The sequence below is a fragment of the Saccopteryx bilineata genome, chromosome 6, assembly GCF_036850765.1.
Source record: "Saccopteryx bilineata isolate mSacBil1 chromosome 6, mSacBil1_pri_phased_curated, whole genome shotgun sequence".
In the NCBI taxonomy this organism is placed as follows: domain Eukaryota; kingdom Metazoa; phylum Chordata; class Mammalia; order Chiroptera; family Emballonuridae; genus Saccopteryx; species Saccopteryx bilineata.
In genome coordinates this window covers 198,425,003-198,438,373 of record NC_089495.1, presented here as the reverse complement: position 1 = coordinate 198,438,373, position 13,371 = coordinate 198,425,003, and the positions used below count along the sequence as shown (strand labels likewise).

The 13,371-nt window shown below is 57.4% G+C and overlaps 1 protein-coding gene across 1 annotated transcript; it reads right to left on the bottom strand.

Annotated features, from left to right (window-relative positions):
- Positions 1–2,789: 2,789 nt before the first annotated feature.
- MAFB (MAF bZIP transcription factor B) lies at positions 2,790–6,175 on the bottom strand. The gene has a single exon (XM_066235379.1). It carries the CDS (start codon positions 5,761–5,763, stop codon positions 4,792–4,794), a length of 972 nt encoding a protein of 323 aa, XP_066091476.1. The 5' UTR covers positions 5,764–6,175; the 3' UTR covers positions 2,790–4,791.
- Between the last annotated feature and the right edge of the window lie 7,196 nt (positions 6,176–13,371).

Below are 13,371 nucleotides of genomic sequence, written 5' to 3'. Positions count from 1 at the left end.
CCCGAAGTATGCCAAACGGGCCTGTTCCTCCCTGCACTGCAGCGCACACCCCCGGCCACTCCAGGACCCCCTCCCGTAGCCTTTCCCCGCCAGGCCGCGCCCGGATAAAAGGCAGACGTGAGCGGGGGTGATGGGGCTGAAAACCGAGGGAGACTTAGTTTTCTGAAATGAAGAGTTTAGGAAGGAAAGGAAACTAACTGGCAAAGTAAGGACGCGAGGCGACGAGAGGGGAGCTGATGCCTCCACCCTTCCCGCGGGGGCGAGGACCCCAGGCTCCCCGGAGCTGCGCACCGCGCGGTCCCCGACCCGCCTCGCTGAGAGCGGCGGCCGATCCCGCGGGCACAGCATCCACGAGACCCAGGGGGGGTCGCAGAAGGTGGCCTTCTCCGCCAACCCGACAGGGGCCGCACCAGCCAGGGCCGCGGCCTGGAGTGGAGCCGCGATCCTGGGGACTGGAGCGAGCATCCGCGTGTCTGTCTCCGCGTGCGGGCGTCCCCAAGAGCAGGCGCCAGCCTGTCTACGTGGGACCGGTGCTAGTCTGGCAGACTCCTGGCGCAGGAAGACCTTCCCTGGGGTCGTGGAGATCGCGAGGAGCGGCCGGAACCGGCCAGGAGTACCTGGCTGCAGGGCGCCGCCGGGGTGGGACGAGCCGGGAGGCCTCCGGACTCAGCTCGCCTTTGCCTGGGCGCCGGCTCTGCGGCTCTGCGGCGTGGAGGCGGGTCGGGACGGGAGACTGCGGGCCCGGACGTGGCCAGGGCTTGCCCGCCGTGCCAGCCCGCCCTACAGGCTCCCTCCCGCGAGCTCGGCCTCCTCTCGGGCTCCGCTGTCTCTGCCAGGCTCTGCACCCGGGGCCGGTTGCTGCTGGGATGGAAGCTTGGTGCAGGGACTCACAGGGCTGCGAGGGCACCCACGCGGGTGCAGGGTGTGGGTGTCTGTGTCTCTGAGCGTCCGCGTGGCACTGGGGCTATGTCGCGGGATTGTCAGCTTCTCAGAGATGCACTTGGTCACTCCAAACCCATCTGAGCCACCATGTCGTTCTGGATGGAGGCGGCGCGATGCTGTGTCCGTCACTCCGTCCGTGTCTGTGTCTCTGTGCTCTGAGGAAGGAAAGCCAACACTGTGGAGCCTGTGACCCTCCCCAGCCCAGAGGCCTTTCTCACACAAAATCCAGGCGCCTCTAAGGTGGAGGATGCCGGTCCCCTTGAGGTGAGTCCGAAGGGCGTCAAGCCGCCACTGCTTGGGGCTGTGGCTGCCCGTCTCGGTTTGGGAGAACCCAGTAGCCAGTTTTCTCTGAGCTCTGTCCCTGGCCGGGACCCCTTTTGCCCCAAAGGGGAGACACTGGTACAGATGAGCATTATTACTCTCAAGTTCTGTGCGTGTCCCCAACTAATCAAATCACACCCAGTGCTGGGCACGCAGTCACCCCACAGGCCGCTAGTCCTCCTCCCCTCCCCAGAGCCCAGCCGAGCCTTCTTCCCCGCCAGACACCTCTTCCCGTCGGTGAAATAAACTTGGAATTTAATTCAAATTGGAATCTCTAACTTCTCTCCTCCTAAACAACACCAAAGGGTCATGTAAATGTAAATTACTGCTGGTATTATTCTTGCCTCCTTACTTGTTGGGACCCCTTTCTCCCCCATCCCCCGACCCTGGACTGGATCACCAACCGCAGGCCTCCAGGGACCTAGGCCACACTCTGTCCCCCTGCTAGTTCTGCCTCTCTCTCTCCCCCCTTCCTTCTCCAAGGCTCTCTCCACCGTTAGCTCCTGGCTGGGGAGCCGCTGCTGGGTCTCTGCACCCCTCCCTCCCTTCGGGTCCTAAAACTCCTCTTTAGGAACCCCAGGCCGGAGAGCCGCAGGGCTGAGTCTGCCAGATTGCAGATATTGGGTCCAATGAGACCAGAAGTCCCTCGGAACGAGCCATTGCTAAAGAATCAGAGAACTAGGCTCGGGTTTGGAGCAGGAGGTCCTACTCTGATTCTCAGAGGTGTCTGAGGCCACCCCGGAGTTACAGGTGCGGCTGTGAGGAGTCTGGGGTCGCCCAGGCAGGCAGGCACTGCTCTTCTAAGAGTTTGGAAGAGGAAAGGTTCTGGGACCAGCAGACTGGTTGGAGCTGTCGGAGCTGCTGCACCAGAATGACACTCCGAACTCCCTCCGAACCCGGATTTGGGGAGTCACTGAAATCCTAACTGGGCCCTGCAGTGCTCTTCTGTCAGGCTGAGGGCTCCAGGCCCCACGCACAGGTGCACCCTGTGACTTCCTGTCTGAAGGGTCTTACACCTGGTGCTGGATGCCACCTGCTTCCAGGAGCCCTGGGGGGAGGAGGATAGGCCTCCATTCCGAGCAGGCACTCTAGCTCTGGGCAGCTTCAGTCGGTCCCAGGGAGATGTACTGGGCAGGACAAAGTGGAGAACTTTCAGCTCAGGAGAGAAGGCCAGACTGCCTACTTCAGAGTGGGGAGGCCAGCAGGTCAGCCCTGATGGCCACGCCTAAAAGCCTCACAAAAATGCCTTACACCCCCTTTCAGCTCACAAACTGCGGGCTCAGGTCCATACCTAGGGTGAGAAGCAGAAAACATGTTTGAAGCTCATGTAGACACACACACACACACACACACACACTCACACACTCTCACACTCAAGGGAGATATTTGCCGGAACTTGGTCGGTTTCTCCATTGGCCAGGGGTGTTGAGAGTGCCCCCAAAGCCCGTGCGAGTCTTCAAGAGGCAAGAGAAGAAAGTCAGAGTCAGGCAAACGCAGAATCCTCTAAATAAACACATTTCCGTGGCTTTAATAAGCAAAATAGGAAACCATTTTAATAACCAAAAAACAGAAACCAGTCTGAATAAAACTACAATAGACTAGGTTTTAATATTTTCATATCATAAGCAGGGTTTGAAATTGATCCCTTATTTTACATGAAATAAAAACAATTTTCTATTGCGGCAAAATCTGATTTCAACACAGTTGAATCCGTAAAAACCAAAGCTCGTTTCTGATGCAGGACGAATATCCACAATATTTAAAACTGCAAGCACCATGCGGTTCATACAATCTTGTTATTACTGTTAATTTATCAACTAATACAAACTAAAAAAAAAAATGCATCCGGCCAGCAGCGCCAGCAATTTCAAATGGGAACTAAAAAATACATTTTCATTTTGGTAGTTTTGTCAGTGCAACTTAAATCCTTTTACTGACCTGCAGGAAAAAAAAAAACAAAAACTGTAATAATAAAGAAAAACACCCAGATCTTCCCTATAACTACTATACAACTGAAGGGGAGGGAGGAACACCAATAACTGAGCCTGAAATCTCAAAAGCGGGGAAAGAAACACACAGAACGTGTTGGTCTAAAGAATGCACTTGGAAGTTGCAAAATGATTTGTCAATGTTTGGGTTTCCAGTACTTTCTGAGTGTGGCGGTTGGTTCAACACAAGTTCAGGTCACCATTGGGCAGTGTCCAAGCTGGGGAAACCGCTCACCCTAGGGGCTCAGCGGCCCCAGCAATTAGTGTGCGGGCCTGGAGGGTTGAGAAGGGACCTTGGGGGTGATTCTGGTTGCAATAAAAAGCAAACAAGATCTGTTTTCCTTTCCTTTTTCAGTCAGGGGTGTCATCCATTTAGACGTGAGACAAGGTGGGGGCAAGGACGCTCCTGGCCCTTTTATTTAGGCTTTGAAATTCCGCGGCTGCCCTGCCCTCGTTGGTACTCGGGATGTGGGACCCCAGTCCTCGTTCTCTCAAAACCAACCGAATGGAAAACTAAAGCGGGAGAAAAAGAGGACGAATGGGGGCAGCGGAGGGGCGAAGAAAACAACTTCAAAGGTGCCCAAGACAAAGTTGATTTCTGAAGCACAATGCCCAGAACTTTTTTTTTTTTAAGTTACAAAAGAAATGTCCTAATAATAAACCCAAACAAAGACACTCAGCTTGCTGCCACGTTCTCGTAGCGGTTTGGCGGGCGGGTATTTACAAGCCGACAGCCGGACTGAAACCCAGCAAGCAGCCGCCGGAGTTTCCCAACTGCGTTCCCTTCTCGCTCAAAGAAATAAGGGTTATGATCCATGATCAACAACATGCTAAAGTTAAACAAGAAAATGGTACAAAATAGAAATTATTACCATACATGTCCAGCATGCAGGATTAATATTTTTAATGCAGATTTTCGTATTTTTTTTCTATATAATCGAGCAGGCAATAAAACTGATGAGATTTACGCGCAGAAATGTTCTAACTGAGGCCCGCGTCTCGGGGGCTGAGAGCCAGTGTTCTCCGGATCCTGGACAGGTCCGTCTGTCCTTCTTTCTCTCAGCCTCGCCTCGCACCTGCCTGGACGCCAAGGTCCCCTCTCCTCTCCTCGCTGCTCTCTTCCTGGGCTGGACTGCGCTCCCGGCCGCCGCGAGATTGCGGCCCCGGCTTAACGCACAAAGTTCAGAAAGCCCAGAGTCTCCAGACGGCCTTTTTGCGACTCCTCAGGACTATGCCTCGCGGCCCTCCAGCCTGAAGAAAAGTTGCTCCGGGACTTCCCACCCCCTCTTCTCTCTCTGGCTCTGCTCGAGTCTAGGAGGCGGTGCTGGCGCGCGCCGCTCTCGCCTTGGCCAAGGTCCCCTGCCTGCCCGCGCGCCCTCCCGTCGCCCGCGTCCTGCGCGCCCTTCCTCCCTCTTTCTCAAGTCAAACAGGTCAAGGCTGGGGCTGTGACAGGGACAGGGTCCAGGGCAGTCCGGGGCTGGGAACAAGAGGACGGGGAGTCCGGGCCGGGGCAAGGGCGGGGGCCAGGACCGGCCGCGACTCACAGAAAGAACTCGGGAGAGGAGGGGCTGTCGCTGGTGGAGCCCGCCTCCCTGAAGCCGGAGTTGGTGAGTTTCTCGCACTTGACCTTGTAGGCGTCTCTTTCGCGGGCCAGCCGGGACACCTCCTGCTTAAGCTGCTCCACCTGCTGAATGAGCTGCGTCTTCTCATTCTCCAGGTGGTGTTTCTGCTGGACGCGTTTATACCTGCACGACTGGGCGTAGCCCCGGTTCTTCAGGGTCCGCCGTTTCTGCTTCAGGCGGATCACCTCGTCCTTGGTGAAGCCCCGCAGGTGCCGGTTCAGCTCGCGCACGGACATGGACACGAGCTGGTCGTCGGAGAAGCGGTCCTCCACGCTGCCGCTGCCGCCCGCCGCCGTCGCAGCGGCCGCCGCGTGCGGCCCAGGCCCCGGGTGGTTGGTGGGCAGCTGCTGCGCGGGGCTAGCCGCGCTGGACGGCGGCGGTGACGCTTGGTGGTGGTGGTGATGGTGCGGGTGCGCGTGCGGACCCAGCTCATCGTGGGTGACGCCGGCGCCCGGGTACGCGTGGTGCGGGTGTGGGTGGTGGTGGTGGTGGTGGTGGTGCGCACCGCGGAAGCCGTCGAAGCTCTGCAAGGGCTGTGGCACTGGGTGCGAGCCGATGAGCGCCTCCACCGCGTCCTCGGGCGTCAAGTTGAGCGCCTCGGGGTTCATCTGCTGGTAGTTGCTCGCCATCCAGTACAGGTCCTCCAGGTGGGTCTTCTGTTCGGTCGGGCTGAAGCTGGGCGACGAGGGCACCGAGCTGCACGGCGTGCTGAGCGGCGTAGACGACACCGAGCCGGCGGGCTGCAGGCGCGTGCAGGGCCGGCCGGGGCGCTCCGCGCGCCCCAGAGGCTCCTTCTTCACGTCGAACTTGAGCAGGTCGAAGTCGTTGACATACTCCATGGCCAGCGGGCTGGTGGGCAGCTCAGGCCCCATGCTCAGCTCCGCGGCCATCGCTGACGCGAGGCGCAGCCGCCGCCGGGAAACTTTGCGGCCGGCCGGGGCGCGCCGAACCGAGAGCGGGGGCTAAGAGCGGCGAGCCCGGCAGGCGGTGAGCCGAGGGCGCAGCGGGCCGGGGCCGCCGGCCAAGCCTTTGTCTGGGGACGCGGCGGCGCGCCGGAGAGTCCCGAGGCTGCCTGCGCCGCCCCAGAGCTCAGGGATGTGGCCACGCCGGGGCCGGGCCGAGCCGGGAGGGGTGAAGCGAGCGGGGCGCGCAGCTGTGCGGAGGGGAGGCGCGGGGCAAGCGTCTGCCGCTCGCTCTCAAGCTCTCTTGCTCTTGGGTTCTCAAGCTCTCTTGCTCTCGGGTTCTCTATCGCAGCCGCTCGCAGCCCGGCGGTGCAGCTGTGCTGGATCCGGCGCCGCCGCTGCCTTTTATCGCCTCCTGATGTCACTGGAGCGCGGGGGCCCAGGCGGCCCAGCGCGCTGGCCAATAGCTGCACGTCCCCCGCGGCCCCGCGGCGCAGGGCGGGGCGCGCCTGACAGCTCCTCCGCCCCCCACGTCAGCTGACTGGCGGCCTGAGTGGCTAAGGGAGCCGGGGAGGAGGCCTAGCGGAGGGCTGGAGCTGAGTAGGACTGCCGGCCCGGGCCCAGCCCCCCACACCCTCTAAGTCCCGGCCCCCCGCCCGCTCGCCTTCGGTGCGCATCCCCCCTCTAGGCCAAGCAGCCGCTTCCTACCCTTCGCGCGCGCGCTGCACCCTCTTTCCCCTTTGCTTTCCCCACCCCCAGTCCGTGTCACCCCCAAGGAGGCTCAGAACAAGCGCCGGGACAACACCTCTCGGGCCCTTTGTTCCCAAGCGTCCCCCACCCAATGGGGGACGCTCCGTGTGCTGCGCGGTTGCGGGCTGTGTTTGCAGTGCCTGCCTGTGTTTCCGCAGGGCTGCGCGTATTTGTGTGTTTGAGGGGTGAGTTGGGGCTCCAAGAGTTGTCTCCAAATCCAACTCTTAGCCTGAAGTGACCCTCCTGGGACCAACCAGGGGCCGTTCCTTTCCTGGGGGGTGCACTGACCCTACCCTGAGATAAGACTCCACTGGCCCCGCCGCTCCCCGCGCTCACCCCACCCACCAATGCACAAGATGAAGGGTGAGGGGAAAGAATCGGACAAAAAGCGCTGCACCTCTTTCCCCAGCCAGACGCACAGAACCCTGAGCTTCCCGAAGCAAGGGGCTAAGACCAGCCCAGGACGGTGCTCCAGGGTGGCTTTCGGCTGCTGGGGAACCAGCCCTGTTTTTGTTTGAACGTTTTGTAACGATTAAGCAAATCCCCGGCGTCAGCCGGCCGCAGAGAAGCTCAAACAGGCACAAAGTGCGACCCCAAGTGGCCACTGTGCGCAAGGACGCACCGAACCGCCTAGCCCGCTGCGGAAAGGCTTGGACGACGCCTCGGACCCAGCTGAGTTCTGCCAACTGACCCGACCCAAGTCAGTCCAGAACGCAGGCTGATTGTACATCGGAACCCAGGATGAGTTTCTCTAGAATTATGCACAGGTCGTGAATTCCGTCCTTGGACTCAACCGAGAGTTCCGCGCTGATCATTCTCCATAAAACTCCGCGCCCAGCTCTGGGGATGGTTGGATGGAGGGGATGGGTAGGTGGAGGGGATGGGGGAAGCCAATCGGCCGTTCAGTGTGCGAGAAGGTACTGGGCCGAGTTAAGCCGGTGGCAGAAAACAGAAACGCTGCAGCGAGGGGGCCCAAGGTTGTCCGATGTGAATTCCAGGAGTGCAGACGGAAAGCCCGGAGCGCAGCGCACTAGTCCTCCAAGCAGATCTCCGGCAGTGCGCACCTGCCCTGTTCAGGTCCAGGATCTGAAATCAAAGATTCTTCCTGAGACCCGGGCTCGCGCGCAGAAACCGGATAAATCGCAGATTCGCTGTACCCGGAGACCCGACCCGCCTCCCGCGTCGCCTTCTGCGTCTCAGCTTTGGGCGCGCGCAGCGCAAGGCAGAAGCGCGCACAGGGTGAATGTGTCCCAGCCGCTGACCGTGCAGGACCAGCATGACTACGCCGCGCGTAGGGGTCAGGTGGGCCTCACCAATGAGGATGCAACCAGATTTTTTTAGTGTTAGAAGATAAAACATTTGCCTTCAATTAATCTGAAAACTATTCTCTTGCGCCCTCAGTGAGGCGGAGGTGGGATGTCGTCATAGGCCGCCTATTTTCAGTGAAATGAATATATTTTAATTAAAACTTGGACGGGAAGGTTTGATTCGGCAACAGCGTCTGTAATGCTGGATGAGACCCTCTTTCAACCCTCTGCGAGAAAGCTTGCTCGCCGCAGAAACAATTAGGCTGACTTCTAGGAAAGTCTGGGCAGGCCGCTGCCCCGCCCCTGCCTGAAGGTGGGCGCCGGGGACAAGCACCCTCCCTTGTCCCTGTCGCGTTTGCACTCAGTGACAGCACATTCGGACCAGCGGCTCCATGGCGGAACGTTTCGAGGCCATCCTGGGTTGGTGGTCTGGGTCTGGACAGACGATGGCTCCGTTTTGAGACGGCTCGGGCCAGACAAACGCACTGGGCTCTCTCGGTGCCACTGAACTCCCGCCAGAAGCGCTCTCTTTCCTGGTCTTCTAAGAGACCCGCGGTTCGGAGAGCACGCCTGACGATGTGGACTGCTGCATACCCGCGGCGGCGGCCGGGCCAGTCTGTGCGCCCTCTGTGTCCCCTGTGCTGGACTGACCCTCCCTGTCGCGGAATGAAACCCGAGTCTCAGGAGTGTCACCCAACAAGGCCCTAAGGGTTCTTCCTGTTCTGGCTCTGCGATTCCAACCTTCCCGCTTTCCTGCGGGAGTCTTGCGTCCATCTCAGGATTTCTAGAACTCGGGCTTTGTCTGGGCAGGCGCGTTCCCTTTGTCCCTGCGCCTCTGTCTCCGTTGCGGTCAGTCCTATCCCTGGGCTCTAACTGAGGTATCTCTGTCCATCCCTAGGTCCACTTTCTCCCTCAAATCTGTCTCTTTGTCGCTCTCCCAGCCTAGCCAGTCCTTCCTCTCCAAACCCACCTCCAAACACCTCCACCAAAACAAATGTTGGAAACTGGAGACACAAGTTTGCTCCGGAGTGAAGGCCACTGCAGGGCAGCGAATCTCACTTCGCTGCGTCACAGCGTTCCTGCTGCGCTCTACCAGAGGACCGAGGTACCCCAAACCTTATGGCCTCTCCTCTCGACAATCACCGCCGCAGGCCACCTCTCTGCGCCCGGGGACTAGAATGGGTCAGGGCGCTTGACTCCTGGTCATTGGGTACACAGCAGTGCCCGGAGGCTACACCCCATCCCTAAAAGACAAGCGGGGTGGGGTGGGGAAAAGGGGCAGAAAAGAGAAGAGATGGTGGGAGAAGTGGAGAGTGGAGGAGAAGGTAGGAGACGGGGAGACACAGGACAAGAGGGGTGCATGCAGTCCCCAGCTTCGTTGAAGGGAAGCAGAGGGGGTTGGGCGGTGACCAGAAGCCCCTATGGAACAGTTCGTTGTCTCTAGCCCCCCACACTCCAGTTTGAAGTTTACACCCTGAAGCGAGCCCCTCTCCCAGGTTGGGCCAGAGGCCAGGCGCTCCTGGGCGCACCGCCTTGGCTTCTTCAGCTACAGCTGGTGATCAAGGAGGCTCCGTGCGGTTCAAGCCACCGCCAAGGCTCAGGACACGAGGGTAGTCGGAGAAGCTATTCCTTCAGGGAGCAAAGGACCCCCCACCGGCTGCGAGGTTGGAGGTTTATCACGCGGCTCCCGCCCAGCGTTTCGCATCCAACTCGCTAACCCGAGAGAGGCCCCGCCGCCCGCACTCCCGGTCAGCTCCAGGTCAGCTCGGTGCTCAAGCTGGCGCGTTGAGCCCCAAGGTGCCCCGTACACCCGTGGTTCCTGAGGACTGCAAATGTTTGGTGTGGGAGTGGGCGCCTCTGTGCATGCAGGGGTGCGATGTGAGGGGTGAGGAAGGGGAGTAGGGGTGTGTGTGTGTGTGTGTGTGTGTGTGTGTGTGTGTGTGTGTGTGTGTGTGATGGGTAAGAACAACCGGCACAATGAACATTTATAATCACAGGACCCCCTAACTCCGGGCCTCAGCGCGATGGGTTGCAAGGTTAGACTGCCCTGGTGGCCAGAGGGAGGCCAAAGGGGGGCCGGCGTTCACAAGGGCCCCGGGGAGTCCTACCAGAGAGGGGCCTGAGTCCGCGGACCCCTTCCCCGTGCAGGAGCCGGCTTTCTGCGTTTGCACCTCTGGAGAGTGGGGAGGTCTCTGCCCACTTTCCCCAGGCCCAGTGGGGGTGGGGGTGCTTTTGTTCCCATTCCCCCTGAGTGCCCCAAGTTCTGTGGCCTCCAAGGAGAGGCAGGAGATTTTTCTCTCTTCCTCTTCTTCTTGCCCGAAGGCAGCCAGCACAACCATTGTCCCCTGCCCCTTACAATGGCCATCAGAGCCAACCCAGTGCTTACAAAAAGGTAGTCTTGGGTTTCTGGGTCCCAGTGGCCTTCAGGACCTAAAGGACTAGGGGTCCTAGCAGGGAGCCAGCCTTACCTGACCCTGCAGTCCCTTTTAGCCCCGCCCCCAATCAGGGATCTCCCTGTCACACATACACACACGCATACATACTCGGAGCGGCAACCCATTATTGAAACTATTTCATCAGCTTTTTACTTTGTACAAATGTGAATACAAGAAAATTTTAAAATATGGAGCTCACATTCTATTCCTATTGGGTAGTGCTGTGTTAGACACCCACTGGGCACTGCTGCCTCCAATACTGATGGGATATTTTATAATAACACTCACTCCCATAAGTACAGGGATTTGCAAAGCCTTTATCATTCCCTTTGCCCTGAAATCCCACAACTCTAAGAGGTAGCAACTATTATTATCCTTATTTTACGAAGGTACATAGGCAAACGGGCAGGTAGGTAAGTACAGATGTATAGCAATGTCCTAAGAGTTTTATCAACTCAGTCCTTATGTTTGCCCTTGGAATGAGTGGGTTTGTCCCCATCTTACACGAAGGAGGCTCCGAGAGGCTAAGTGATTTTAATTGCACAGCAGCAGTGAGCTGGAGCTTCTGGTCCCAAGTCCAGCAGGCTGAATACCAGGAAGCCCCTGGATCTCTAGCCAGACAAGGTGGCATCCCAGGCACCCAGGTGTTAGCACAGCTGCTCTCTGGGTCAGGATTTCCACCTCTCCACGGACTCTGTGGGTCTGTTCGGGTCACAGCTGAGCCTCGACCGTGCACCAAGCGAGTAGTAGGGCTCAGTGACAAGGGCGGTGATTAACGTGCCTTCCGGTCGATGGCAGTCAAACATCCTGGGCTCCTCCCACTCTCTTCCCTCTTCCCTGTCTGTGTGGGGCTGGAGGGTGACAGAAAACCCCAGGCAGGAGGCGAGCCAAGGGAGAGAACGTTCGCAGAGTCCTCGCATCCTGTCCTTTACCCTCGGCCTCAGCTTGGCCTCTAATCTTGGCCTTGATCCTTGGTCCTGCCTCTGGCTTGGGTTTGACCTTCAGCTTCCACTGACCTAGCTGTTAAATACTGAGGGGAGGCGGTGAGATGGCTCGATCCTGATGAGGTCGCTGCCACGCAAAGCCAGTGAGGGATGACCAGCAGGACTCCCTGCACATCAGTGACCCCAGGGCCAGCATTAGAGACTCTGAAACCTCATGATTGCTCCTCAAAGCTGAGGCCCTCACCTCCCACAGCCCAACCATCAATAATTTATCCCTTAACCTCAAGATCTCAGTTTCTCCATTCATTGCCTCCACCCTCATCCAAGCCTCCCTCGTGTTTTGCTTAGAGAACTAGAGGCTTTGGCTCAGCCTCTCCTCTTCACCACAGGGCAATGGAGCCAGTGTTCGTGTTAAATGAACTTGATCATTCTAACTTCAGCCTCCCCCCCTCCCTGGCTTAACAACAAATTCCTCGGATACTTGGACAAAGAGCCCAACTCCTCAGCAGGGCCCTCAGGCCCTGAATGATGTGCCCCTGCCAACTTCCCCACCTCATCTCTCACTGTGCCTCCCTCCCAATACGCTCTGTAAGTTCTCCCATGGACAGCCCAAGCCAGTCTCCTGCCAGGCTTTGCATGTGCCATTCCCCTCCTGCCTAGAATGAATCCGTCTCTGGGTTCCGAAAGCCTCTGAGAAGAGGTGATCTGTGGCTCTTCCCAGGCCTCAGAAGGACTCGGATGTACCAGGGAATGGAGGTGGGCATAGACCTCACGTTTGGGGGAGGCCTTAGAAGGTAACACAGGCAAGGTCAAGGGTACGCTTGGGGTCACCTGGTCCAAATGTTTCCCACTTGAGAAAACATGCTACAAACGCACATTCCTAAGCCACAGCCTGACTTGTTAGGTCTACGCAGAGCCCAGGAGTTTGCATTTTCATAAGCTCCCTAGGTAATTCTGATGCTTAGGGTCTAAGAAACACACTTGGAGAAACGAGATGGAACTTGACTGTGAGCTCCTAGAGGAAGACATTGCAATGGCACTGTCTCCGTGTCCCCAGTGGCCAAACTATGCCCACACACCAAAAGGAACTCAATTACAGTTGGGTAAGAACGAATGAGTCAATGAATCAATGAATGAATGAACAACCAGAAAACACATGTGCCGCCTGACCAGTGGTGGCGCAGGGGATAAAGCGTCGACCTGGAACACTGAGGTCGCCGGTTTGAAACCTGGGGCTTGCCTGGTCAAGGCACATATGGGAGTTGATGCTTCCTGCTCCTCCCCCCCCACTCCTCTCTCTCTCCTCTCTAAAATACATAAATAAAATCTTTAAAAGAAAAGAAAACACTATGCCTCCTTGCAGGAGGATGTCTCAGAACCCTCAGGCCTTTCACCGCATGCCCCCCAGCCTTCTCCTCTCCCCTGGTTAGCAATCATTCCTGAACCTTCCTTCCGCCTCAGAGCAAAGACCAGCTCGGCGTAAATCAAGACTTAGGTGATCCCATCCAACTGGCCTCCCATCTTTCCTTCCCCTCTATCTGGATGCTCTTCAAAGGCCCTACGGGTCCAGCTTCCCACCATCACGCTCATCACAGCATGGAGAGTAAGCTCCTGGGCCCAGGGGAAGTGGGTGGCACCTTCCCACGGCTGGGACCTGCTGCTGACACAGGGGATAATGCTATTTGGCTGTGCCGGAACCCAGGCTCATTTCAGCCAGAAGCTGCTGCGGTCACTCAATCTCTTTCTTCTCTTTCTTCTTTTAAAAATGAATTATACAAGCCTACTTTGTCATTGTGGGGGGAAAATGCAACAATGTAGTTTTAACATCTATGTCTGGAGCTACAGCTTGCTTTTTATTTTTACTCAGCAACTTCTGTGTCGATACATCCAGATCTGCTCCTCTCTTTTTAACTAATGCATGGCAATTCATCCAATGGAGGCTCTGTAGTTTTTTACCCTGTCTTGTATTTATGGACATTTAAGCTATTCCCAATCTTTCACGATCGCAAACAATGCGGCAACAAATAGCTCTCTACGCGCTTCTTCTTGTATGTGTGCAAGCATTTCTCTGGAATAGATGGCAAGAATGAAACCGCTGGATTGACAGATGAACACATTTGTAATGTTAATACCATCAAATGAGCCTTCAAGAAGATTGTC

Coding starts and splice junctions, on each gene's coding strand:
- MAFB (XM_066235379.1), bottom strand. CDS start 5,763: ATGGCCGCGGAGCTGAGCATGGGGCCTGAGCTGCCCACCAGCCCGCTG.